The sequence below is a fragment of the Trachurus japonicus genome, chromosome 10 (genome assembly GCF_045865225.1).
Source record: "Trachurus japonicus isolate A0001 chromosome 10, Traja_1.0".
Classification (NCBI taxonomy): Eukaryota; Metazoa; Chordata; class Actinopteri; order Carangiformes; family Carangidae; genus Trachurus; species Trachurus japonicus.
The window spans coordinates 6,055,162-6,082,959 of record NC_140916.1 but is presented as its reverse complement, the minus strand read 5'-3'; the positions used below and the strand labels follow the sequence as shown (position 1 = coordinate 6,082,959).

Here is a 27,798-nt window from a genome sequence, read left to right as displayed (position 1 = left end):
AGCAACAACGCTAACCTATGGGGGCAATTCTTTCAACCACAACAAACACTCAGAAAACAATCAAATATCTATGGTACATGACTGGAATCCTTAGAGACACCACTGAACTTATATAGTGTACAGTATAAACAGTATAAACTTTGTGTTTTTAGCTAACGATAGCCGAACTCTGAAACATCCTGGAAAGACATTACTATCTGATCACAGAGCGCCTGCTCTCCCCGCCACAGAAACAAACACTTTTTCCTTGTTGTGATGATTTCTTTACAAAAATAAACGGTGGAGCAGTGCAGTGGTAATGTCCAAAATATCTCTGACCGTTTATTTTTGTAAAGAAATCATCACAACAAGGAAAAAGTGTTTGTTTCTGTGGCGGGGAGAGCAGGCGCTCTGCGATCGGATAGTAATGTCTTTCCAGGATGTTTCAGAGTTCGGCTATCGTTAGCTAAAAACACAAAGTTTATACTGTTTATACTGTACACTATATGAGTTCAGTGGTGTCTCGTAAGGATTGCAGTCATGTACCATAGATATTTGATTGTTTTCTGAGTGTTTGTTGTGGTTGAAAGATGGTTGCATCAATTTTAGTCGCGTTTTTTGCTCCCTGCAACACTGGGTGACCATCAGGACAACGATTCACGGGTTAAAAATGACCGGAATTCTCCTTTAATTGATTGCTGATGAATTCATTTGATAACATCATCACTATATATATATATATTGCTGCAGCTGCTCAAGATGGAGCTAAATGTATTGACTTTATACACACTATAGCAAGTCAATTTCCTCCTAGGGACCAATAACGTCTTCTAGATATAATAACAAGCCAATTCATTCATTCATTGACATCTTGTAGGCTATTATTGATCTCAAAGGAAGAGATAACAAGAGGAGGTGAAGTAAATGGAAACACGTCGAACAAAACCGACATCATGTCTGGAATTATTATTTAGATATTGATCATCAAACTAGTGTGAAATAATAATGAATTTAAGTCAATATGGGATGCTGTAGGATGTACAGTGTGCACAGTTAAAAAAGAAAGTTTCCCACTGCCCTTAAAATATATCATGTTTTATTTCTTATTTTTGTGCTAATATTTATTTGACAAATCAGATGTTTTCAGTTAATGGCAGATGTTACTTTGTATAATGATAAAACTTTTCTATGGTTAAGTTACATTTTCCTTCATCAAACCAACATGTGAACTGAGAAGCTGCTCACTGCATGCTCACTCCAGACTGGATGAAAAATGAACAACACAGTCCGTGTTCCTGTTCAAACTTCTGTCTGCTTAAAAAAAAGAAAAAGAAAGAAAAAACAACTTGACAGAAGAAAGTCTGTTTAGCTGAATTAAAAAAAAAAAAAAACGCTGTAGTCTCGGTTGTGCTGCTGAAGGAAAATCCCTGTGTTCATGTATTTTTTTTGTCTGTTCAGCCCAAAATAATAATAAAGAAAAGTGTTAACAGAGACAGTATGGAGCTAAATCGGGTAAACTGAAAAAGAAAGATCTGAAACTGAAAAAAAGATTTGAAACTGTAAAAAAAAAAAAAAACTAAGATCTGAATCTGAAAGGACAAAACATGCAACTGAACTGATTTAACCTGAAAAAACGTTACGTACATTTATTTTTATTTTAAATATGTCGATGTATTTTTCAAAATTCAAGATCAAAACTTGAAATTTCAGTTTCAAATTTGACTTTTTCAAGTACAAAACATTTGACCCCGATTTAGCTCCATAATTTAGCTCCATAGTAGGCTATAGTAAGTTCATTTTTATACAAAACATCCTAAAGTGCTAAATGCATCATGATGTTACAATTTCAGACAAAAGGAGTAGGCTACTAGTCAGTTTATGAAGTAACTCTGCTTAGTATTTGAGATCTTAATTCAGCTTATTTAAAAAGAAAACTATGAACGTTCACAAGTCCAACCCTTCACAAAAAAAAAAAAACACACAACCTCACAATATGTCATTGTTTAGTTCACAATACCCACTGTTTATATTTTTAAAAATATATGTATATTATCATTAATCACAGAGCAGCCTCACCTCAAGGTCCATTTAAGTAGCTTCAACCAGGTCCATGTCCGTTATTCACATTAAGCTTTTAAGAGATGCATAATACTGCAACGCTGAAGTGCACTTCCCACCTGCAGATACATGAACTCACCTCTCACACACTCACACACACACACACACACACACACACACACTCTATGCTCTTTATCTGCATAACTACGACACGATGGCTTCCAACAAAAAATAATTAAAAATTAAAAAACCAGCATCGGGAGTGCAGCTCTGGGAACTTGGGAGCAAAAAACTAAGCTTGTTATTAAAAAAAAAGAGAGCAGCAGCTAATGTCCTGCCTACATGTTTCCTTAAAGGGATAGTTCAACATTTTGGCAAATTGGCCCATTGCCATAATCCCTATAGTCATAGCAGTAGGTTCGTTACCTTTAATTGTCGGTGGTGCAAGCTATTTTTAGAACGGCGGAGCAGAGCCGTGAGCTGCTCAGAGCTACGCTACGGAGGCTCATGGGATTTCTTGGTTTCCCTCATCAAACTCATCAAATACACAATCCAACAACTCCACAACGCTCTGGTGGACAAGTTGTGACCTGCACATTCACCACGCTATGAGATAATAACACAACGTTACCCACAGAGTTGTTTTAGAGGGAAATTCATGCAAAACCGCTGATGCGTGTTGCCTTCAGGGACAGTTTTTCATCAAGTAGTCTCTGTATTTACCTCTAAAACAACTCTGTCTAGTAACGTTCTGTTATTATCTCATAGCGTGGTGAATGTGCAGGTCACAACTTGTCCACCAGAGCATTTTGGAGTTGTTGGATTGTGTATTTGATGAGTTTGATGAGGGAAACCAAGAAATCCCATTAGCCTCCGTATAGCGTAGCTCTGAGCAGCTCACAACTCTGCTCCGCCGTTCTAAAAACAGCTTGCACCACCGACAATTAAAGGTAACGAACCTACTGCTGTGACTATAGGGATTATGGCAATGGGCCAATTTGCCAAAATGTTGAACTATCCCTTTCAGAAGAAGCTCAAATTATAAAATGTATGGTTTTGTGACATGGGTGAAAGCGAACACTCACACCCACACAACACAACACAACACGACAGTTTTTTTTAAGTATTTTATATACTTCTTGGTCAGAGGTTGTTGTTTTTGTTAGAAACGACAGCAGGTTGTTGTGTCCAGTTTTGTCTGATCTTTTTTTTTTTTTTTGGAAGATAGTGGACAGATGAAAGGTTGGCTGAGGAAACCTCTCATCAACATCATCAAACAGCTTCTTTAAATCTCTGCTTCTCTTTAGTAAGAATCAAAAGCTATGGCACCAGTCAGTCGGCTAAATATCTACATCTAAAAAATAATATACGCATCATCATCATCATCATCATCTGAATGAATGAATGAATGAATGTCAGTAGAGCACAAAGTGACATTATTAGTATGAGAGAATGAAATGAGAACCTCACTTCAATATGAATATATCTGCTGTGTGGTCAAATGAACCAAAAACAATAAATAGAAAAAAAAAATCTTAATTAAACCTGCATTAAACCTTTTACATGATAATTTTACATCTGAATTATTTCTACAGTGCATTTTGACACACTCCCTTACACGATGACACAGAAATAGGGTTGCAAAAATCCGGGAATTTTCAAAGTTAGTAACTTTCCATGGGAATAAATGGGAATAAATCCAAAATTTGCTAAATTGAAGGTTGGCCCTTAATAAGTAATTAGTAATATTTTACTCAACATTCATGTTTTTGTTGTTCAGTAGAATAATTGATTGTTCATACAAGAATTAAAACTTGATGAAGAAGTTCTACTCTGTTGAAATGTCATGTTTTTTAATTGTATTATTTTGCATGGATGTCTGCTTATGATAAAACAAGATTTACATTTATGTTTGGATATGATACAGTTTGTTTAAATTACCCCTAATTTCCATTTAATTCCCATAAATTCCCAATAATTCCCATGGAAAGTTTCCAATTTGGAATATTTCCAAAATTCCCCACCTTAACTTCCCATGGAAAGTTTCTGGAAATTTTCTGCCCCTTTGCAACCCTACACAGAAATAATAATCATTTCAGTTTGTTACTAAGCGATAAAAACATCTCCAGCATTAGTCTTGATTCTGATCCGTTATATAACAACTGGCACATTTATCTTTGTTTTTTTTAATCATTTCTGATGAAATTATTGGCTTTTTCGTAATTAAATGTTGAGTTTCGTAGACGTCTGACATGACAGCAGGTCCGTGATCCATCCGGTCGGTCGGTCGGTCGGTCGGAGAGAGACGAGGCATCCGACCGTCTGTAGCAGTCAGTGCAAGTGTTCAGTGCATCAGTAGTGTGTCGACAAACAATCAAGTCCCACTGCGTCAGACCAGACGGCCACAGAAGTGGTTCTCCACCTCTTTTTGAAAAAACAATCGCAGCAAAAATATTAAATATGATACATCATTTTTGCATATAAGACGTTTCGACATTCTTTTAAATTATCTCGTCTCGCAGCTTTTTTTTCCCCCCAAGTCTTTATATGTCTGAGGAGGATGAGGACAAAATACTTTCTGGCAAAAAACAGCAGCTCAATGTAAAAAGCTGGTTAAGTCTGGTTGAGTTCAACAGGAAATCAATCACACTTGGTTCAATTTCTCCAGAAGAAGCTCAGCGATTGGCTGCAACGACGACGTGATTAATATTCTAGGAATTGGCGGCAAGTCCCATAATTTAAAACAACGACAACAACAAAAAAAAAGAAAAAAAGATGGCTCCTGTGGCGTATCGGGGTCTCGAGGGTTTTTTGTCTTTTTTTGAATGATGCTCCTTCTGCAGCCAATCACAGGCCTCCTTTCCTGATTATTGCAGCGAGTCGATGTTTCCGTCGGCTTGTGCAGCGACGTATTCAGCTCCCTGGGTTTGAGACTAACCGCTGAGCGTCTAAAGAGCACTTTGATGTCACGTTCGCTGCTTCCTGACGATGAAGGCCGTCCAACGTCGGTCGTCTGAGCCTAAAGAGTCTAACTAACGTCAGCTGATGCAGCTGCTTCTTCGTTATGTGCTTTGGGATTCAGGAAACCTCTCTCTCGCTAAGAAAGACGGAGCTCTTTTAAGCCGGCGCTCCTGTGGCTACTGCTTTTTTTTGTTTTGTTTTGTTTTTTGTTTTAATCCAGTGCAACAATGTCTTTAAAAAAAAGTCGTCAGGATCTCACATGGAAACAGCAACATAATCAGGATGAGCGCTGCCGTCAAGTCAACCTCCCCCTTTCCCCCTCGTCAACGTCCCATGATCCGTGATTTACGTCGGCGGCGGCTTTTAGGAGGTTTGAGGGCGTTGTTTCCCGTCTCCGGTTGGACAGGTGTATCACAGGCGATACTTTTCCGTCTCGCCTGCCTGTCGAGAGTTCAGGCGTCACTGTGAGTCTCTGTGAAACCGGCTGCTGCTGCTGCTGCTGCTGCTGCTGCTGCTGCTGATGAAGCTGCTGCTGCGCTCGTGCTTGCGAGACGACCGTGGTCATAGTGGCTTGTCGATCACGGCAACTCCTGGAGGAGAGACAACACACGACACAGGTAAGCAGGGTTCCCACTCTTTTCTTGAAATCATTTTCCAGCACTTTTCCAGGACATTTTCAGCTGCTAAAGTATGACGGACATCATGCTAACACATCCTCCGTCCCATTCATGCTTTGGAGAAGTCTTTTCGAAAGTTGTAGCTTATTTTGTACATTTAATCTCTCTTATTCTCTCTCCCAGAAGTCTGATTTAAAGATGTGCAGTCTATGGCTCCAACTTATCTATGACATACCGTAATATCTTACATGCTTAGAAATTAAAACAATTTTATCATAGAATAATGCAAAAACATGTTGTTTTTGTTTTTAAACCACACCTACAACAGTTCTCTGTCACTATCTATCTGTCCTTCCTCAGAGAAGACAACAGGTCCAATACTGGAAACACTCATCAACTCAATGTCCATAGTTTTCTCGCTAGGATTGGGAAAGAAATCCGTGGTGGGGTCTGAAAAAGTCAAACTGAGCTCTGGCAGCTGGTGTCATGATGTGATAAATAATTTTCCAGGACAACTCAAAGCTTTTCCAGGACATTTGACTATTTTTCTCAATTCCCATGTGTTTTCCATGACTGGAAAATTGGTCAACCATTTTCCAGGTTTTCCAGGACGCGTGGGAACCCTGAGCTAAGATGTGAACACTGTAGGGATGTCGATTATTGTCAAAGAAATAATCACGGTATTACGTTTTATTATTATTATGCATTAATTAATTTTACAACACTATGAATGTATAAAATCAAATCTAGTTCAAAATACAATTACATTACGAATTATATGCACAAAATATTTGAGGTATATATTAATATAGGACCAATTATTAATCCTCCAGGGGAAATGTTTGAAATATTCAAGTCATTAATTGTCATCTACAACAGAAGTTTATTTTAATGATACGCTAACATTTAAATTCCTACAAATTCAGTGTTACATTAGGTAAATTGATTAATTAATGTAATTCAACCCAGTATCTGTGCATTTACCTTTACTTTTGCAACTCGCACAGAGGGGAAACAAAGTTAGATGCTGTTGTTGTGCAACTTTGTTTTCGTTCCGCACAAGTTGCAAAAAAAACGGCGACACAATCTTTTTTGGAAAGCGAAAGGTATCTAGGAACCTTTACGATTAATTCATTAATTGTGGCGTTTTAATACCACGATTGATTGTGAAAACAGGTAACCGTGACCTCCCTAGAACACCGTCATGTTACATCGGTGTGATGAGTCGGGGCGTACCGGCGTAGCTGCGGCCGTTGCTCATGTTGGTGGGGATGAGGCTCCACTTGTCTGTGGCCGGGTTGTAAAACTCGACAGAGGAGAGGTTACAGGAGCCGTCGTCTCCTCCGATCACATACAGCAGTCCGTTAATGGCACACACACCTTGAGGAGGAGGAGAGAGGAGAGTTTAAAGGCATAGTTCAACATTTTGGCAAACTGGCCCATTGCCATAATCGCTATAGTCACAGCAGTAGGTTCGTTACCTTTATTTGTCGGTGCAAGCTGCTTTTAGAACGGCGGAGCAGAGCCGCGAGCTGCTCAGAGCTACGCTACGGAGGCTCATGGGATTTCTTGGTTTCCCTCATCAAACATCAAATACACAATCCAACAACTCCAAAACGCTCTGGTGGACAAGTTGTGACCTGCACATTCACCACGCTATGAGATAATAACAGAACGTTACCAGACAGAGTTGTTTTAGAGGGAAATTCATGCAAAACCACTGATGCACGTTGCCTTCAGGGACAGTTTTTCAGCAAGCAGTCTCTGAATTTACCTTGAAAACAACTCTGTCTGGTAACGTTGTGTTATTATCTCATAGCGTGGTGAATGTGCAGGTCACAACTTGTCCACCAGAGCGTTTTGGAGTTGTTGGATTATGTATTTGATGAGTTTGATGAGGGAAACCAAGAAATCCCATGAGCCTCCGTAGCGTAGCTCTGAGCAGCTCGCGGCTCTGCTCCACCGTTCTGAAAATAGCTTGGACCGACAATTAAAGGTAACGAACCTACTGCTATGACTATAGGGATTATGGCAATATCCCTTTAACATTTAAAATCTTTGCTCAACCTTTAAACAGTATAAATGTGTTTTCATCTGACCTGCGTTTCGTCTGCACATGTTCATGTCACACACCAGCCTCCAGGAGTTGGTCTGTGGGTCGTAAACCTCGACACTCTTCCTCACTAGCGGTCCGTCGTGTCCTCCTGCTGCGTACAGCTGACCGCACAACACACCCACACCTGGACGGAAACCGAAAAACCACAAAGCACTAGTATGAACACAGATGAGGCAGCAGCAGTGGTAGAAGATGAAGCTGTAGTGTTGTCAAAATACATTTTAATAGTCAAAACAGAAAGGTTGTGCTCTTCCTTTGACTTTTAAAGGCTAATTTTATTCATATTGTCAAACTGAGCACCACCATCTTCACCTTTTAAACACTACTCAGTTAAAGATATGGTGGACTACGTGATAAATCTATATCTATAATTAAAGGGATAGTTCACCCAAAACTCAAATTTCAAACTTTTTGGAGTTACAAGGGTGCTCGGCGCAACACTGCACTGCCATATGACGGTAGCGAACGGTGCTCACTTTTGTTCGGCCAAAAGCTCCCAGTGTCTCAGTTTACTGCTCCGCTGGTGTCGCGATTTGCACAGACACAGGCAAAGCAGTGAACTGAGACACTGGGAGCTTCCGCTACAAACAAGCTTAAAATATAGACTTATTTAATTTTTTTCGGAACAATATCTCATGTTGGGGCTTCAATACAAGAGGGACATTACAGACGAGCACTATGGAGGTATTTGGATGTTTTTTGGTGTGTCTTTTTGGACGAATTACAATTGAGCCCCGTTCGCTACCGTCATATGGACATGCAGTGCTGCACGGAGCCCCGCTGTAACTCAGAGAAGGCACGGAGGACTCTGAAACTTCTCCCAGCCCTTAGTCGACATGAGGGCGAGTAGAAAATGAGTGAGATTTGAATTTTGGGTGAACTATCCCGTTAAGGGTTTGGCTGAAGTCGACTGCAGCGCTTAAAACACTGTTTTGTTCACCAATAGTTGTTTTCTGTGTCAGATTATTGTGTGTGCAGTTACAGACACCGTCCACCAGGTGGTGCTGATGCTCCAAACACTGAAACTGTTAGTATTAAAATCACAGTACTGCATAATCTACTCCAACACAAGTACACATTTAAAATGATGATCTCCTCCCCCTCGTTTGTAGAAACACTGCTAAAGATAAAATAAGTGTGTGTGTGTGTGTGTACCTGCTCCGCTGCGCCGCGTGCTCATGTCAGCCACGTAGCACCACTGATCAGCGACGGGGTCGTACTCCTCCACGGTGCTGAGACACTGGCGAGACGCTCCGTCGTAGCCTCCGACTGCATACAGCTTACCTACACAACCAGTAGAGTAGAATAGAATGGAATAAACTTTAATGTCCCACAGGGGAAATTTGTTGTGGACTCAGTGCATGGTAAAAGCTGCCTTTATATACCGTATTTTCCGCACTATAAGGCGCACTTAAAAGCCTTTAATTTTCTCAAAAAACGTCAGTGCGCCTTATATATGGATCAATTGGTTAATTGGTTGATTCATACTCAGCTCCATCTAGCGGATGCATAACGTAACCCCAGTTTGACTGCAGTATCTTCTATTCTATGCGCCTTATAATCCGGTGCGCCCTATATATGTATGAAAACAGTTCTAAAATAGGCCATTCATTGAAGGTGCGTCTTATAATCCGGTGCGCCTTATAGTGTGGAAAATACGGTACATAAAATACATAAATGACAGTTGACATGTACGCACACACTCATGACACACCCAGTAAAGGGTTAAAAAAATTATTAAGATTAAGAGAAGTCAGCGACTGTGTCTGTGTTTTGTATTTGTAGTCGTTTATAAAAAACTACACGTCTGACACGATCGATCGAACACTTCACACCTACGTACCATCAACCACCCCGACGCCCACGCTGCTGCGCCGCGTGTTCATGGAGGCCACGTACATCCACTCGTTAGTTTTATAATTGTAGGCTTCTACTGTCGACAGACCTGGACAGGAGAGAGAGAGAGAGACACACACACACAAAAAAAGAGACAGAATAAGGTGAGAAAAAGACGACGGGTGTGTGTGGGCATGTGAGACATTCTGCATCCAGCTGGTAGTAGTCGATGTGTTAAGAGAGGAGAGATAAGGAAAATGGCGTCTCTCCCCCTGTCTCTGGCGTTTACTGTTAACACCGGAGTAGAGTCGACGGTTGTGCCACCGCAAGCGATTACATCTGCTCAGCCTCAGGTGTTGACAAGCGAGAGAGCGAGTAATGATGCTGAGTCAGATGAGGAAATTTGTTTCTAAGAACTGGTCGGGGGAAACAACATCGGGGTCTTTATTGATCTACATCTAATTTATACAAGACTTTTATTGACCAAATGTGTGTTTTGTGTGTATTTATGTGAATATACACAGTTACAATCATCTTAAATTCATCCTATTTTCTTTAACATTTGTTAATACAACACTTTGTTTCTTTCACGTTCATGTTTTAAGGCGGCATTGTGTAAGTTCTCCTGTTATCTATTCGCGAAAATCGATTATTTGGTTCAAAAGTCTGTTTTTCATTCATCAGTAATCACCCCCATCAACAAACTGAAGTGTTCCTTGTAGCTCTGAATTAGCCGTTCATATCATTAATATCTACATGGAGCGGGTAAGCTCGGTGCTGGCTGCCATGTTGTCGTGTCGCCATGTTTTTACGTTCAGTGGCAGCGTGACGGTAGGAAACAGACGGCCGTCGCTAACAAACCAGATGTCATTTTAGTCACAGAAGTCCAGAGAAAGCCGGTAAAACGTGGGTCAGGTAAACAATACGATATCACCATGACAACATATCGTCAGGTGTATTGTTTTGCCTCGTGCTGACGGACCACTTGTTTACATAAAGGGTTGTTTATGCCGTTACCTGCAGCGGCTGTCGTCCGTCTGCCGTCTGCCCAATTTCACGTGAATGCAGCATGAAAAATATGATTGAGTTGCTTGCGATATACAACCGCAACGCTAGATGGGAGTAATTCCTACACAATGTACCTGCTAACACCAACGCTAAACTTCATCACTGTAAAATCATATTTTCGACTATTCTGTTTTAATTTAGTTTTTAATCTTAGCGATATACGGTAGGTATTATTAATATATAATCAGCCCTTTCTCTGTTTGTTCCAGTATTTCTTTTCCTCAAAATCAATAAACATGATTACATTCGCAAATAAAAAAATTGTAAAAATGTTCATATTTCTGTTTTAACCGCATAAATTATTGGTCAGTAAACATATCCTGTGGAGCTGAGGAGAAATAATTAAATCCAGGGATTATTTCATATTTAATAAATTTATCCTCCATCTCCTCGTCTGGACTGAATTTGTATATTTTCAGTCATTTGTCCTCATCACACCGGAACAGACCATGAAAAATCGCTTCATGTCACATTGTTTTCCTGCAGCCAGTCACAGATTTTTGTAATTTTACAGTTCTTTCAACATCTGGAAAAAATCTCATCTGGCCTATTTTGAGATGATGAGGTCTATTGGTCTATTTCTGCGTGTGTGTGTGTGTGTTCAAACACACCCGGAGGGGAACAATCAATGTCACAATCACAATGTCACAGTGAGACTCTTTTTAGTGCAGCTACTTCACCAGGTCATGTGATCAAAGCCTGAACGGCAGCCAGTGTAACACATAACCTAATAAGGTCTAAGTTCATTACTTTAATTTATATATTTGTATTAATTATTACTATTATTATTATTATTATGGGTTACATCATCCTGATATAACAAGTGAGGAAAGAAATGTTCCCATTTCCATTTGTACTTTTCAAGATTAAAGGGAAACTTTGTTTTTTTTCAAGCTGGGCCCTGTTTTCATATGTTTTTCTGTATACGTGAGTGATGGACAATACTTTTATTGAGGTCGCTGCAGTATTGAGCCGGGCAGGCAGCCTGCAGCCCAGCTAACGCTCTTCAACCGGGCAAGTGGCTCCCGTCAAAGTTCGCCCTATAAACGGGCATTTTTTTTCACACCAACAGGCTCAGATAGTTACAATGAGTGTCCAACAACACACTAGAAAGGAGAAATGAACGTAATAGTCTCTAACTTTAGCCTGAGGTCGCTGTTTGTTGTGATCTGTGTCCAAATCTCGTTCTGAAATCTCGGATTAACTCGGTGAGAAATACTGTTACCTGACTGAGGTGAAGAGAGACGACCGGAGCATTTCTAAATTGTAGCAACAAAATGTTGGGCTGCTCTTCGCGCAGCTTTCACAGAGCTTTCACAAGTTCTGGCTAGCTGTGCTACAAATGGATGCTGACACTCCTGTCGATGCACTGCGCCGTCGCCGTGCCGACCACAGGGTCTGCTGTGACCACTTTGACCGGGATGACTACTGCCAGTCAAAGAAGAGACGCGCTAAAGGTAGAGACATACGTTCATTTCTCCTTTCTAGTATGTTGTGGGACACTCATTGTAACTATCTGAGCCTGTCAGTGTGAATAAATGCACGTTTATAGGGCGAACTTTGACGGGAGCCACTTGCCCGGTTGAAGAGTGTTAGCTGGGCTGCAGGCTGCCTGCCCGGCTCAATACTGGAGCCACCTCAATAAAAGTATTATCCATCACTCACATATACAGAAAAACATATGAAAACAGGGCCCAGGTTGAAAAATAACGAAGTTTCCCTTTAAATGTTTTCCAGATGTGCACACACAGCGACTCTTTGACCAAAGTGCTGATCAGCTACTTATATATTATATTATATTATATTATATCTTCACTTGTGTGCATGCAGCTGTGTGTCTCAGTCTGTACCTATACTTCCGTTGAAGCCGCCCACAGCGTACAGCAGATCCCCCAACACGGCGGCTCCCAGCGTGCTGCGTCTCTCCTGCATACTCGCCACCGCGCTCCACTGGTCTCTCACTCCGTCGTACATATCCACCGTCCGCTCCCGCAGCGAACTGTTGAACCCGCCGACGGCGTAAACACGGCCCGCCATGGAAACAACGCCTGGAGGCAGCAGAAAAGGATTAAATGGATTATTTTATAAAAAAAGACTGCAGCACAGTGTGTTCAAACGTGTTCATGGAGGTTTTCTATTCCTGGTACAACCTTAAAATCTGGACACTTGTGGGCTTCAGACTTTACGCCATACACTAATTCATTCATGCTTTGGAGAAGTGTTCTTTTTGACAATGGCACCTTATTTTGTACATTTAATCAGTTTGTTTCTATGTTTATTCTTCTCTCTCCCAAAAGTCTGATTTACAGATGCACTGTCTATGGCTCTAACTTATGAAAGAATCTCTTACATGCTTAGAAATTATGACAAATGTATCATGTTGTTTTTGTTTTTAAACCCTGCCCACAACTCTCTGCTGCTCCTCTATCTGTCACTCGGCAGAGGAGACTGCAGCTGCGGGAGAGAAAACCCTCATCAGGGATGCCACTCTCTTCTTGAAATCATTTTCCAGGACATTTTCAAAGTGCTACAGTCTGCCAGACATGTCATCACGCTATACACTAATACATCCCTCATCCCATTCATTCCTTTGGAAAGTGTACTTTTCGACAGTTGTAAATTTAAACAGTTTTTTACTATGCTTATTCTTCTTTCACCCCTATTATTTTGATTTAGAGGTGTGCAGTCTATGTAATCTCATGCTTAGAAATTATGACAAATTTCTTGTAGAACAACAAAATAGGTCAACCATTTTCCAGGTTTTACTGTCTGATGTTTCTTAAAGGGATAGTTCAACATTTTGGCAAATTAGCCCATTGCCATAATCGCTATAGTCATAGCAGTAGGTTCGTTACCTTTATTTGTCGGTGCAAGCTATTTTTAGAACGGCGGAGCAGAGCTGTGAGCTGCTCAGAGCTACACTACGGAGGCTCATGGGATTTCTTTGTTTCTGATCAAACTCATCAAATACACAATCCAACAACTCCAAAACACTCTGGTGGACAAGTTGTGACCTGCACATTCACCACGCTACGAGATAATAACAGAACGTTACCAGACAGAGTTGTTTTAGAGAGAAATTCATACAAAACCACTGATGCGCGTTGCCTTCAGGGACAGTTTTTCAGCAAACAGTCTCTGCATTTACCTCTAAAACAACTCTGACTGGTAACGTTCTGTTATTATCTCATAGCGTGGTGAATGTGCAGGTCACAACTTGTCCACCAGAGCGTTGGATTGTGCATTTGATGTTTGATGAGGGAAACCAAGAAATCCCATGAGTCTCCGTAGCGTAGCTCTGAGCAGCTCACGGCTCTGCTCCGCCGCTTGCACCGACAATTAAAGCAGAAGTAAGTGATATATTTGTGTTAATATAAGTCTTAAATAGTTATATCTTCCGACAGCAATCACTTACATAGAGTGTTTGGACTGAAACACGGGTCTCCCAGTCCCTCTGCTCTGCTCTGAGTCGAGGAGAAAACATTTATCGTATCCTACAGTTTTTATCCAATGAGGAGAGAGAACGGCATGCAGGGCTGTGTGTGCAGCCAAGGGACGCCGTGAATGTGGCGACGTAGGGACGAGGACTGTTATGGTGCGTTCAAGGAAACTCGTAGACTCGTGTTTTTCCGTCCTGTTAAGTTGTACCAGTTTGATCTGGTACGAGTTCACGGGTCGGAAGTTACGAGTGGCCGTTATAGTGACTTTCACAGGTAAAACAGGTCGGAAAAACACGAGTGGGTTGCCTGGAACGCTACAAAGTCGTAAGTTGTGACTTGAAGCTGTAATTTACGATTTCAAAAGCCTGCCTCGAACGCAGCATTAGCGAAAACGACCGGATCGCTTACTTCTGCTTTAAAGGTAACGAACCTACTGCTATGACTATAGCGATTATGGCAATGGGCCAATTTGCCAAGATGTTGAACTATCCCTTTAACTGCAAAGTCATCACCATCCGTCAGCATGAAACAGCTTCTTCTCCTTCTCCTCCTACAACACACACACTGACTGACCTGCCCGGCAGCGTCTTGAAGGAAGCTCGGCTACTTGGTACCAGCGATCCTCCTGGAAGTCGTAACACTCCACGCTGCGGATCGCCTTCGGAGCCTGACCACCAACTACAATCATCACCTGCACATGTACACACACACACACACACACACACACACACACACACACACACACACACACACACACACATACACGTACACACACAGAGTCAAGGTGAGACAGCTGAATCACTTCAGTGTGTTTACAAAGAGCAGAAACTATAATTGATGACTGTGAGCTGGCGTCCTGTCTGCCGGCAAACGGCCTGTGAGATGTTTGTGTGTGTTTGTGTGTGTGTGTGTGTGTGTGTGTGTGTGTGTGTGTGTGTGTGTGTGTGTGTGTGTGTGTGTGTGTGTGTGTGTGTGTGTGTGTGTTGACCTTGGGGATGCTGATCGGCGTCCTCGGCCGCGTCCTGTCCGTCTTGATGAGGTGGCGCTGGTCGGCCGGCAGCAGGTGATACTTCATTGCTTCTATGAGGAAATCTTTACAGGTGTTGTTGTTCTTTATCAAGGCCTCTTCCTCCACGATCTGAAACAGCGACACGTTGCAGACACATTATAATTATTATTTCATTTACCAAACATCAGAGCTAAATAATATACGTGTTTGAAATGTCTTTATTTGGATACAACCCTTGAGATGAATGATCTTGAACTCATCGTACAAACATGTTCTCAACAATACAGAACAGAACAAACCAACAACAAAAAAACTGTCCACGACAATAAAACAAACAAAGGACAAACCACAGTTCTGCCCTATAAAAGGCAAGTGCACTATCTGTAAAACTGCCAAACTAAGAAAAACAGCTTTTTGTGTTTTTTATTGTCAGGTTTAAGCATCAAATTATGAATAACTACCAAGTCTATAATTGATTAGATAAAGGTGGACTGAATTAAATGTATTTTGTAGTTTGTCTTTCTGACCATTTTATGGCAGATACTGCACTTTGCCTTGGTTTTACTCCAGTGGAATTATAGAGTAAATGTAGGGAGAATAGTACTCTTTGCAGATACTGCACTTTTGCCTTGGTTTTGGTACAGATACGGCCCTTTGCCTTGGTTTTACTACAGTGGAATTATAGAGTAAATGTAGGGAGTACAGTTACTCTTTGCAGATACTACACTTTACGCCTTGGTTTCACAGTGCTTTTTTGGATAGACAGCAAAATAAAAAGCCCAATAACTCTGGAAATTTTAGCAGTACCAATATCAAATTCTACCAGATTGAAGAGAATATGCCACACTTTTGATCGGTCAAAAGAAAAAAGAAAAAAAGCAGATACTGCACTTTGCCTTTGTAGGGCAGAGTTAACATAACAACATTGAAACAATACAACCGTAAGAAGGCCACAATGGCCAACACTGAGACTGAGATAACAGTATATAATGATTACGATCAATTCACCAAATCAAAAAGAACATGCATCTTCAATGAAAACAGGAGCAGGTCACCATGAGGCGAGAACACAGAGCTGGAAGATACCAAAAGAGGAACTGGATCTGATATTAGCAGGAAGGTTATTCCAATCTGCTGGTGCTTTAAACATAAAAGATCTTCTACCAAACGATTTATTGACATTAGGAACAGAAAAATAGAGCTGAGAAAAATGTCTGATATGATAACCTGATGTACAGAAGAACCAGTTTCATATCAACAACTACCCAGCCAAGAGATGAGAGGTGGAAGACAGAGAGCCTCCATTCTGCCCGTAACAAATCATTTAACCGTCATAATTACTCAGAAGCTGTTTAATAAATCAGTAGTCAAAATTTAAAGGAATAGTTCACCAAAAAAGTGAAATTCAGTCATTACTGACTCACCCTCATGCTGAGGTACTCAGGTAGGAGTTTTTTATTCCTCAAAGTGCATCTGGAGACCCGGGAGGCCGATTCGTAGTCCAACGAAAACTTTATATGAGAGCAATAGGGCCCGACACAAAAACTCCATAAAACTACACAAAAACCATTTAATATTCCTCCACACTGCTCGACCACTGCAATCCAAGTGTCCTGAAGGGAGATAGTCCAGAGTTCACCCGAAACGATGTCATTGAGGCAAGTCCAGTCACGTCCGCATGCGTCGCACCAGGCAAATTCAATCCACGACTGTTCAAGCTGTAAAAATGTCCTAAATGACATAATTTCCAGTAAACTCTGGGCTATCTCCCTTCAGGACACTTGGATCGCAGTGGACGAGCAGTGTGGAGGAATATTACAATGTTTTTGTGTAGTTTTATGGATGTTTTTGTGTCAGGCACATATTGACTATCATATAAAGTTTTCGTTGGACTACGAACCGGCCTCCCGGGTCTCCAGATGCACTTTGAGGAATAAAAAACTACTCCGGAGTATTCATCATCATGAATGGTGAGTCAATAATGATAGAATTTCAGTTTTTGGTGAACTATTCCTTTAATAAAGGTAAAACTCTTGCATAGTTCCTCTTTAAGACACTTTGATGATTTGAACTGATGAAATTATTTCTTCTTTACACACTTTCTTAAATCAGCTGAAGGACATCGGTGAAGAGCACCGACCATATCTAAAGATGTTGAAGGTAAAACAACTTAATGTTTTACTGTTAAATTTGTTTGTAAAGTCTTTTTAACTGAAGCAGCTTCTTTGTTCAGTCACAAAACATATCCAAACCTTCACCCCATGAAGTATTTCCAGACAGACTTTGATCTGGATGACCCACACTGACACACACACATGTCTGGTGTTGCTCATCTTATTCTAATTTATTTATAATTCATTTTATCTATGTGAGTAACATGAACAATAACACTGGTGCAGTATGAGTGGATAAGAATTCAGTAAAAGCAGAGCAGAGGACAGGATTTCTTTTACCTGTACCAGGTAATCCCTGGACAGCAGTGGAAGTCTGACATGCTCCATCAGTTTGGGCATGTACTCCAGACGAGCCGGCTTATCGTGCTTGATCCAAGATATCATCGCCTCGAACACCTGGGGAGAGACGGAGAGCAGAGTCAGAGAGCAGAACAGGGAAATATACATAAATAAATGACGAGAGACAGACCGAGAGAGAGTGAATTGTCATTTTCTTCGACCTAGAAACACAGTCATTCAGGTTTTACACTTGAATTACGGCTGAACGTTCGTCTCAATCGCTGCATGATGAGGGGCGTGTTTTCAGGTTTTCTGACGTTGAAAAGAAGTGAGGAGGGGGAGTTCAACGATTTACAAAATACTCTTGTCTGGAGCTTTCAGACATCCTGAGTGTGAACGTTTTAGCCGTAGATACTGTGTCCTTTCATAGTGAAATACCTGTTTTAACTGCCCGTACTTCACTCCTTTTGTTTAGTTTTAAACCGCTTTCTGTCCAAAACAGGATTGGGGTTAAAGGCACCACACCCAGTCAATGATGTGTTGATTCAAATTCACTGATTTACACACATTCACATCACACACGATCATTTCCTGTCGACCTGTGGAGCAGACGAGGGGCTGAGTGTCGCTCCTGTTGTGCACAAAGGGATGTTAATGAGGAGAGTCAGTACTCGACTTGCTGCTCCTCCAAGGTTCAAAGCGTCCGACCTCTATAAAGTACAAGCGCCACCTCTCTACCGATGTACAGGACGAGCTTTCTATATAATTCAGATTTACACAGCCTGCAAAATATTGTAATACGATCCACAACACAATGACGCTGTAATAAATATTTATGCTACGTCTGCTGGATATGTGCTGACAAAACCACAGTGTGTGCAGCTGAGCTGACTTCACATCACGCCACACAAACTGTAATCAAGAGGATGTGACTAGTTCACCTCAACCTCAGAGTTGTAATTCTGAAATGTCAATATCAGGATCTGTTACTGCATTAAAAATAAACATGCGGTGGCAAAACGGCATTAAGTTTGAGTTTGATTTAACTGTGAAATGAATCAGTCGAGCTGCATGAGCCTGACTGTGAAGTTTGCATTTGGGGCAACCATCTTTGAATGTGTGAAAGAAGTTCCCACGATGAAACGACAGGAAGTTTTCCCACGTCCTCGGAAAGCATCGCAGAGAAAACACGACAGCAAAAGTTAAACAATCCCACCTCTTTGAAACAGGTGCGTGGAAAAGATGCATCGAGATTCTTAATGGGACGATTCTGAATCGATGCAGTTATGTCACATAAAAGACTATTAAATTCAAATAATTCATTCAAGTTTGATGATGTTGTTCACATATAGAGACGGTTATTTTAAAGCACAATGCCAAGACTTAGGTTTTGTTTGACAGGGTTCCTACAGGTTTCTTCAAGTTAAATTTAAGACTTTTTAAGACCTTTTTAAGACCATTCATATCAATAATTATAGATAAATGAGAAAGTGCACCTTTAATTAGGCTCTATGCCTCTTCTTTTTCTTTGTGTGTTCAGACTCCAAGGAAGCTGGTGTATTGTGGAAATGCATTTAAATGATATTTTCTATTTTATTTTGTGTAAATAAAAAGTTATCATATTTATCTGACTATTTATGTAAATTAATGAAAAAGTATTGTGTGGCCACATAGAAAATTGAGGATATGATGCATCGAAATGCATCGTATAATCAAATCGTACTGAATCGTAATCAAATTGAATTGTTGGGCCAGTGAAGATGCACGCCACTAGTTTAAAAATAAAAGCTAAAACGATCCGTTGCACTTTACTATGCATGTTTTTTTTTATGTTGATTCCCCAGCCGGTAAATTAGCAGACATTTCTGTGGTTACTTGCTGTATCACCAGTTTGACAGTGACAGGATGACGGTGTACTGTCTCCCTGTGTGTCTCCGTTTGACTGAACCAGCAGTCACCTTGACTGCTGCTGCCATGACAGCAGGATGACACACAGATGCTCCCTCTGAATCCTCCTGTTGACAGAGATGCCTTCCTCTGGAATACGTCGGCTGTAATCTAAACACAGCGGGCGTGACGAGGACGTCTGCCTCTAGTGCAGCTCCAGATCTTTCTCCGCTCCCACTAGCGCTGTCCCAGAGAGTTTTTTTAGTTTTTCAGACAGCGGGGAGAGCGCTTAATAGGGGTGTGCCAAAAAATCGATTCACATAAGAATCGCAATTCTCATTTAATACGATTCAGAATCGATACAAAATGCCCCAAAATCGGTTTTAAAAAATAAAAAAATGAAACAAATCTGCTGGCTGTCGGACTCCATTTCCTTAGAATTTAAAAGGCAGCTGTTTAACTGCACTATTTTTTAAAGAGGCACTTTTAATTTTGTTACTTAAGCAATATGTGATATTGCTTTTATGCAACAGTTTCAACAATTCAATCTAAGCATGGATAAATGTTTAAAACTCAATAAATGTGAAAAAGACACTTTAGTCATTCTGTCTTGCAAAGCAGACTGGAGTAGATCATGAGGATCCTTTGCACACCGATAGACTGAAGCAGAAATCATTAGGAATCAAATCGTTTTGAATCGAAAATCAATTTTGAATCGAATCGTAGCCCCAAAAGTCAGAATCGAATGTCGTGAGAAAGTAAAAGGTTCCCACCCCTATCAGCACTTATGTCATCTTCAAACTATCAGAAGTTCTTATTTCTGATATTTTGTGTCCCCTATTAGCAACAAGAGATAAAACTTTGGTGATAAGTTGTGTGTGTTGTGTTGTGTGTGTGTGTGTGTCTGCGTCTCGCCGTCTGACCTTCTCCTCGGTGGAGACGGTGAGTTTATCGCTGGCGATGAGGCTGCACACTTGCTGCAGAGTGAGGCCCAGGAACTCCTCCCCCTGCACCACGTCTGTGAAATGCTGCTCTGAGAGACACAAACACGCAGCGTTACACACACACAACGCCACTCAACATTTTACCCAACAGGCTGAGCAGATGGCAGGTTTCCAAAGATTTCAGCTTTTTTTAAAATTGTTTTTCCTCCGTCAGGGCTGGTGAAACTGTTACATAAAAACCACCACAACCACCACCACCACCTACCGAAACAAGACATAAAAACAAAGATGAGTCAGGATTCGTGGTGTGAACTTACCAGCGTACGCGTGGGCCTGGTTGAGAAGCTGCGTGCATGTGTGCAGGTCAGCGAAGGCTCTGATGCCCAGACAGTTGGTGGGGTGAAGCTGAGACTGCAGGAACTCGCAGCAAACCTGACGAACGTCCATCAGCTGGAGGAGGCTCGCTGCCGGGAGGAGAACCTGCAAAGACGACACAAGACGCACAGAGTCAATTAAAATAATAAAAAACTCCAACTGGATTTAATTATCAGAGGAACACACAGAGAAGAGATCTGGGTCTTCTTACATATTCAAATCAGCCCAAAGTGTTAATATAAAATGCTAGAGCACAGTTATTTATCACCCACAGCCAAGGATTTAGGTCTGGATAGCTGTTAGTTGTGTAATCAACTCATTACTTTGACGACCTTACTGATAAATCAGTTGATTTACTCATCGATTAACAAGCTAGGCAAGTATCTATCAACCAGCTATCGGTCCAGACAAGTAATAAACAAGCCGACAATAAATCTCTGCACCTATCAACTTGTTACTTCAGCGGGCCAGATTCAAAAAATACAATTTAACCTATTGATTAACAGCTATTTTTACCGTAAGTTTCCAAACCTTTTTAAATTTTTGTTATGTATTTTGTTATGTATACATATTTCCAAACATATGTGCCATTAGCTAACACTGAAAAAATCTGGTTTAGACTTTTTCAATATGAATGTCAGCTCCTTTTCTTTGTTATTTGAGGCATTGAGTAACCGTCCTCACCAAAGTTAAGACAGCAACACATCAGCCCTTGAAAACACGTCACATTTCATTTTGATACCTGCAGATACAACACTAGATACTGTGTCAGACTTATCATTGCAACATGTATTGTAGTGTTGTCTTAAACTGTATTTATGTAAATAGGACTACAGATGAAAATGAGCATTGTTGCTACAATCTGGCATATTAACATACTTGTATGTTCATCAATGTGCACTGTCCCATCTGAATAATCAAATAAATACAAATACATTGGGATAAAACCTAAAATTTGTATCTTCCTGGTCTTGAGCATCTGCAGCAGTCATTTCTCAGTGCTGCCACTTCACATAAACATGGATCCATACAGCTACTTATTAGAGGGGTTGTCTCGTCATACGGTTTGTCATTCTGCCTCTTTGTGCTCAGCCCTGCAGTCATTAAGTCTATTACTGAACCAGTTAGCAGAGCAGGCAGCAGCAGCGGCGGTGCAAACTGTTCAAACTGTGATGCTAAGAGACAAAGCTACCCTTTGATACGTCCCTACACATTAGCCTAACTAGGTCAGTGAGACAGTGTCTGTCTGCACACTCACTCATCTTCTGAGTGTGCATTGTTACTGTCTCCTCAGTTTTCCAGCTGCCCTGAAGGCTTATGTTTTCCGAAAGGGAGCATGAGGCCCGCTGGAGCTATGATGCTTACAGCAGCTGGGACAGAGACAGAGAGAGACAGAGAGAGAGGCCCGAGGGCTCGACGAGCAACACACACACTGAATCTGAAACAGCCTCAGCTCTGTGTGGCGCTCGGTGAGGATAAGCAGGTGTTCAGGTGTCCCTAATAAAGTGCTCTGTGGTCGTCGTTATGTGGAGAAATTAAAAGTTAGAGCAACTCTTGTCTTTTCTAAAAAAGAAAATGTTGCCCCTTAGTCAAAACACACGCGCCAAACATTTACAGTGGGAGCCAATCAGGCAGGCACGCCGCTAACAGTGGGAGGATTTCCTGCCTCTCTCCATGCACACTTCCTGTGCTAATAATGAGAGGAAGTATCCAGCCTGCAGCTTGATCCTGGACCGGTGCATTTATTCAACCCTGCAGCGAGCGAGCGAGGAGCCATGCAAGTTACCCAGAATTAATGCCACGGAGACAAACAAGGTCTCTCCAGTCATGTGCTTTTTTTTTTTTCACAGCAAAAGCTCACAGCTCACTCACAACCATTAACCAGCTCTTACAGCGCTCGTGGTAAAACATCTGCTCCTCGGGGCAGGTTCACTTTGGCCCAAACTGGAAAAACCAAAGAATTAAAAAAAAGTGAACAGGCCTTAAGGGACGACTCCCCTTGTGACAGACAAAAACAGTGACATTGATATAAAGTCATTTATTATGAATAAAAAGAGCAATTTATCAACTAGTTGCGTCACTTTTTCCGTAGATAAACACATTTATTTTCACCAATGTTCTGTGAATTATATATATTTAACCCTGAAATATCAACATAACAATGACGATTTTCTTTGTATTGTATTACCACGATATCATGTATGTATTTTTGAAACAATAGTTAAGCAAAAGAGCGTTAACATCTGCTGTTTCCTCTTTTACAATTTTGAGTCGAGTCGTTTGCCATTTTTCCAAAAATTCCAAATATTTTTGTGAGTTTTCCGACTTGTGCTCGAGTCCGGTGGGGAGGGGGAGGAGAAAAACAAAACAAAAGGTCTACGTGCAGAAAAAAGGTCAAGACAACAACAGCAGTAAGACGTTTCCTTCTGAAACAAAAAGGAAGTTCTGTAACTGTGTGACTAACACTGTGTGAGGCCAGATCTTTTCAGTGCTGCTTTGATTCACCGTCGTCTGCGCCGCCGTGAAACGCAGAGAAAATGTGACAATGATGAAGTGAAGTTGTGATTTGAAACGCCGGTCCCCGAGGCAGCGGGAACATGTTAGTTGTTCGAAACTGAAGACTTCCGAGAGAGAGCAAAATGCCAGTAAGAACAAAAAAAAAAACTGAAAAGAAAAAGGAAAAACAGGAAATGTTTCTTTCACCAACTCTCACTTCCTGCCCCCTCGCCCCTCCTCTCCATAAACACTGCAACACAAACACACTCCCTCACCTGGACGTTGTCCTCCGTCACCTCGATCTCAGCCGTGTAAATGTAATCGACCAGTTTTCTCAGCGTCTGCCCGTCCACCTCTCTGATCTCCACCTGATGGGCCTTGCTCTCGCTCATATCGCCTGCAACAAACACACACACACACACACACACACACACATATATATATATATATATATATATATAAGACATGATGACATGCACACAGCAGCAGTCAGTGTAATGATAAAACATCTTTACCTGTGAACATGGCACAGAAGTAGGGGCTGCAGGACGCCAGGACCACCCTGTGAGCTGGCACCTCCACGTTGCCCGCGATCAGCTGGACGTCACACAGCATCTTTTTGCTGCAGGATGAGGAGACACATCGACAATGAATAAGAAATATATAAACTCCTGCATTATCTAAATATTCATGATGAAGCTATGAGAAGAAAAACAAAAGTGTTTACAGGAGCCAGGAAAATGTGCAGCTGCCAGTAAAAATAAGACAATTAAAGCAGAAGTAAGCGATCCTGTGGTTTTGGCTAACTTCTTGTCAGCCGATGGAGTTAGCAGTCCCCGCCCTCGTCCCTACATCACCACATTCACGCGCATCCCTTGGCTGCACACACAGAGAGGACCGGCCCTTTATGCCGTTCTCTCTCCTCATTGGACAAAGGTTGTAGGATACAAGGAAAGTTTTCTCCTCGGCTTACAGCAGAGCAGAGTGACTGACAGACCCGTGTTTCAGACCAAACACTCTATATAAGTGATTGCCGTCGGAAGATATAACTATTTAAGACTTATATTAACACAAATATTCCGCTTACTTCTGCTTTAATATTCATGATGAAGCTATGAGAAGAAAAAAGGTGTTTACAGGAGCCAGGAAAATGTGCAGCTGCCAGTAAAAATAAGACAATTAAGGTGTTAATAAATAAAATACAAAAAATACAAAAACAACTCCCAAGAGAATACATGGACTTGTTCCATTTAGGAGTTTAATGTTTCAATATCATTTACACATATTAATTTCAACCTGACTTGCTTGACGTTTAGTTGTATCAATCTTTCCATTTTTCCTTCTTTCTCAGAATAGAGGGAAGATTTCAGCTTTACTGTAAAACTGAAACTAGGACCATTTACATCAGGGTGTCAAACTCATGTTACTTCAGGGGCCACATACAGCACAAGTGAAGTACATCTGAAGGGGGCCAAACCGGTAAAATAATAGAATAATTACCTATAAATAACAAGAACTCTAAATATTTCCTTTGTTTTAGAGCAAATGAGCCCTCCTTTTCGAAACATGTTATGAGCAATCTTAAATTTCTTGAGAAACATACTTGCAATTTCAACAATATTACGCCTCTTCTGTCTTTTATGTGATTTTCACACTTGGCAAATCCATCCGGTGGGCCGGGTTGGACCCTCTGGGAGGCCGGTTTCGGCCCGCAGGCCTTATGTTTGACACCCCTGATTTACATCGTTTGTTTTTCCAACTGAATTTTAAAATGACAGAAAACTATGAAAAGGGATAATCACCCAACATGATTTTCAAATGGCTAAAAAACCTAATGATTAATCAATATAGTTACCAACTGTCCTCCTATCTAATAATAATGGACGGTCTATTTGATCATGTTTTAACAATGTTGACCGTCAACACATCTCATCGCCTCAGTACATGGTATGTGCTGTTTCTAAGCAGCAGCATAGTAGTGAAACCAAGGAAACTGTGAAACGCAGCCTCCTGCTTCTGCAACAGCTTCGCATCGTGGTGTGTTCAGGGTCCTGCTGCCTGAAATCTCTTTGATCTGAAATGGATTTCTGCTTGCGGTTGTGGTACAAAATGGTCCCGAAGAAGCACTTTCTTTTCTATTCCGAAGGACAGACTCTAAAACCTGATGCTTATCACTGAGATGTTCTAGATAGCTAAGAGGTTTTTTTAGCAAATTGAGGCCGGCACCTACAAAAAAAAAACCCCAGCAACAACTACGCAGGAGGAGACCACCAGCTTTCTGTTTAAAAATGAAGCCGTTCCTCTTCAGGCAGAAGTAATTCACTGCTGTTCTGACATTTCCAAACAAACCAGGTGAACAACGGATGACTCCTGGGTTAATACATTATTTCTGACAGACTACAGCTTCTTCTTTACAGTTGCAAACAAAGTGAAATGGCTTCATTACCTCCTCAGGTCGTTCATCAGCTGGAAAGCTTTCCTCATGTGCGTCTGGTTGAAGGTGTGCATCCCTCCATTCACCGTGTCCTCCTCCGAGTCCGTGGTGGTGCAGTTGGGACGCGGCGAGGCCGGCGTGGCCACCAGACTGGTGAGACATGAGAGGCAGTGTCTGGATCAGTGGAAAATAGACGGTGACCCAACGGTTAGACGGAGAACTTCATGGTTCACCTCCAGGGTTATGAAGAAAAGAAAGAAAGAGGACGGGACAGGGGACAATAAAGTGGAGCCTCCACAAGTGGGAAAGTAGAGTTTTGTCGCTGTCGTCGTGCTGCACCACAGAAAAGACTGTTTAGTAAATGTATACTTCACATTGTATACTCCTTATTTGTTTCACTGTCTGCTATTTTCAAACACCTGTGTGACACTATATTGAACCATCCTCCTGTAATAATCCTTGGTTCTTCACAGTAATCTGCTATGGTTGTCATGAAACACAGTGTGTTCTTTACATTAATGACATTAGTATATGTCCTTTGATGACATTATGATCTTGTAGTTACAGCCTCTTATTTTGGGAGATTTGTTGACACCAAGAAAAACCTATGTGGTTAGCCTCCCCTGACATATACAGAGCTCCAGACTGCCCCTAAATGCCGACTGCCCCTAATTTTGAGACAGTGGAAGTCAATTTTTCATCTACTTGCGCACGTGCAACCAGTAAATTTGCCTTTTTACACTGGTGAAATGTAGAAGTGGCGACTCAAAGTATCTGTAATCTGTCATTACAGGTGGCAGGCCAATGTGTGTCAGGATCATGAATGAAAAGAAGTGGAAAGAAATTCGATTTATGGTCGATTTATGGTGTGCGCCCCTGAATTTTCTGCTTGCGCTCCTAATATTTTAAGTCAGGGGCTACTGTGGTCCTAGAAAAAAGTGTTAGGAGGAAGAACTACAAATATTTCCCTTATTATCTAGGCTAATATTGAATAATCCAAACAAAGTCACACCTTAAACCTAAGGTGGTTTTCTCTGAGCTGAGAGCAGGTGTCAAAGGAGGAGGGAAACAGAAGAAAAAAGAAAAGAGACAACTATCCAAAGCTCAACTAATGGGACATTTGATTGGTTTTTAATGTGGAAAACGTCACCGTGCATGTGCTCTACTTCATTTTATCCGGACTCACGTAATGATGACCCATATTATTGTCTCCACACAGACACACACACAACAAAACAAACACTTTGAACAAATCATGATGCAGCAGCAGCAGCAGCAGCAGCAGCAGCAGCACAGAGAAGCCATGAGACTGTTGTTGTTGTTGTTATTTCAAGTTTGAACGAGACGTGAAAACTAAATAACACTAAAAACAGACCCAAAAAGTGAGAAAAGTGTGTATTTGTCTGTATTCAAAACCAAAAAAAAGATGAGTTTAGGGTAAAATGGTGTTTGTTTGTTTTGAGTTGTTGCTGTCAGCAGGCTGGGCTAGCTCTTAGCATTGCTAATCATTTAACTATCATAAGCTTGTGACAGCGGTCGTTAGCCGCCTTGAATCATTGCTCATATCGAGGTTATAAACAGTACACACATCAGCGGTCCAGATCAATATCTCCCCAATAACGACTTGGTGGCAGTTTCCCCAAAAAATGTTTTACTGGGAGTTTTTGGTTTGAACTAGCACCAGACCAGACCAGACGATGCTTGCTTGCTTGCTAGCTGCTGACTTAAGCTAGCTCGACTTCGTTTTGCCGTTGAAAGTCTCTTTACTAATGTTGGGTTTATGGTCATTAAGATCAGATCGTGTGGCCTAAATGTTACCTAACAGATGTACCACATGCAGTACAGAATCACAGATGTACTAAAAAAAATATATAATCCTCCCCCCACCCCTCCTCCCCACTACTACCACCACCACCACCCGGCTGAGCCAACTTACCCCAAAGAGACGCCGTCCATCCTCCCGGAGCCGCGGAGCACAGCAGGCATGAGGAGAGCCGCTCCAAGATCCTCTGTGGCCGGGACGGAGAGCGAGAGGGGTCACTCCGCTGCTTTTTTTTTTCTTTCTTTTTTTTTTCTTTTTTTGTCAGACAGACATTACGCAGCTTGGCAGGAAACTGACTATTGA

General features: G+C 41.3%; 2 protein-coding genes across 3 annotated transcripts in view; one reads left to right on the top strand and one right to left on the bottom strand.

Moving 5' to 3' along the window:
- Window positions 1-27,798, top strand: part of ctbp1 (C-terminal binding protein 1) — a 207,229-nt gene that overhangs the window by 102,878 nt on the left and 76,553 nt on the right. The window lies entirely within an intron of this gene.
- klhl3 (kelch-like family member 3) lies at window positions 5,497-27,728 on the bottom strand. 2 transcript variants are annotated; one of them, XM_085789025.1, is made up of 15 exons: window positions 27,610-27,728; window positions 25,686-25,823; window positions 23,755-23,861; window positions 23,515-23,636; window positions 20,686-20,848; window positions 20,348-20,457; window positions 17,538-17,654; window positions 15,064-15,213; window positions 14,649-14,766; window positions 12,486-12,683; window positions 9,575-9,676; window positions 8,887-9,015; window positions 7,715-7,855; window positions 6,852-6,995; window positions 5,497-5,588 (listed from the first exon to the last, which is right to left on the bottom strand). In XM_085789025.1, exons 1-15 carry the CDS (start codon window positions 27,657-27,659, stop codon window positions 5,560-5,562), a joined length of 1,818 nt encoding a protein of 605 aa, XP_085645151.1. In that variant the 5' UTR covers window positions 27,660-27,728; the 3' UTR covers window positions 5,497-5,559. The 2 variants fall into 2 exon arrangements, with proteins under 2 accessions (XP_085645151.1, XP_085645150.1); XM_085789024.1 differs by having other exon boundaries at window positions 25,686-25,847; window positions 27,610-27,662.

Coding starts and splice junctions, on each gene's coding strand:
- klhl3 (XM_085789024.1), bottom strand. CDS start 27,659: ATGCCTGCTGTGCTCCGCGGCTCCGGGAGGATGGACGGCGTCTCTTTG. Junction 23,862..25,685: donor CTGATGAACGACCTGAGGAG/GTAATGAAGCCA, acceptor CTCATCCTGCAG/CAAAAAGATGCTGTGTGACG. Junction 14,767..15,063: donor CGCCGATCAGCATCCCCAAG/GTCAACACACAC, acceptor GTACATGTGCAG/GTGATGATTGTAGTTGGTGG.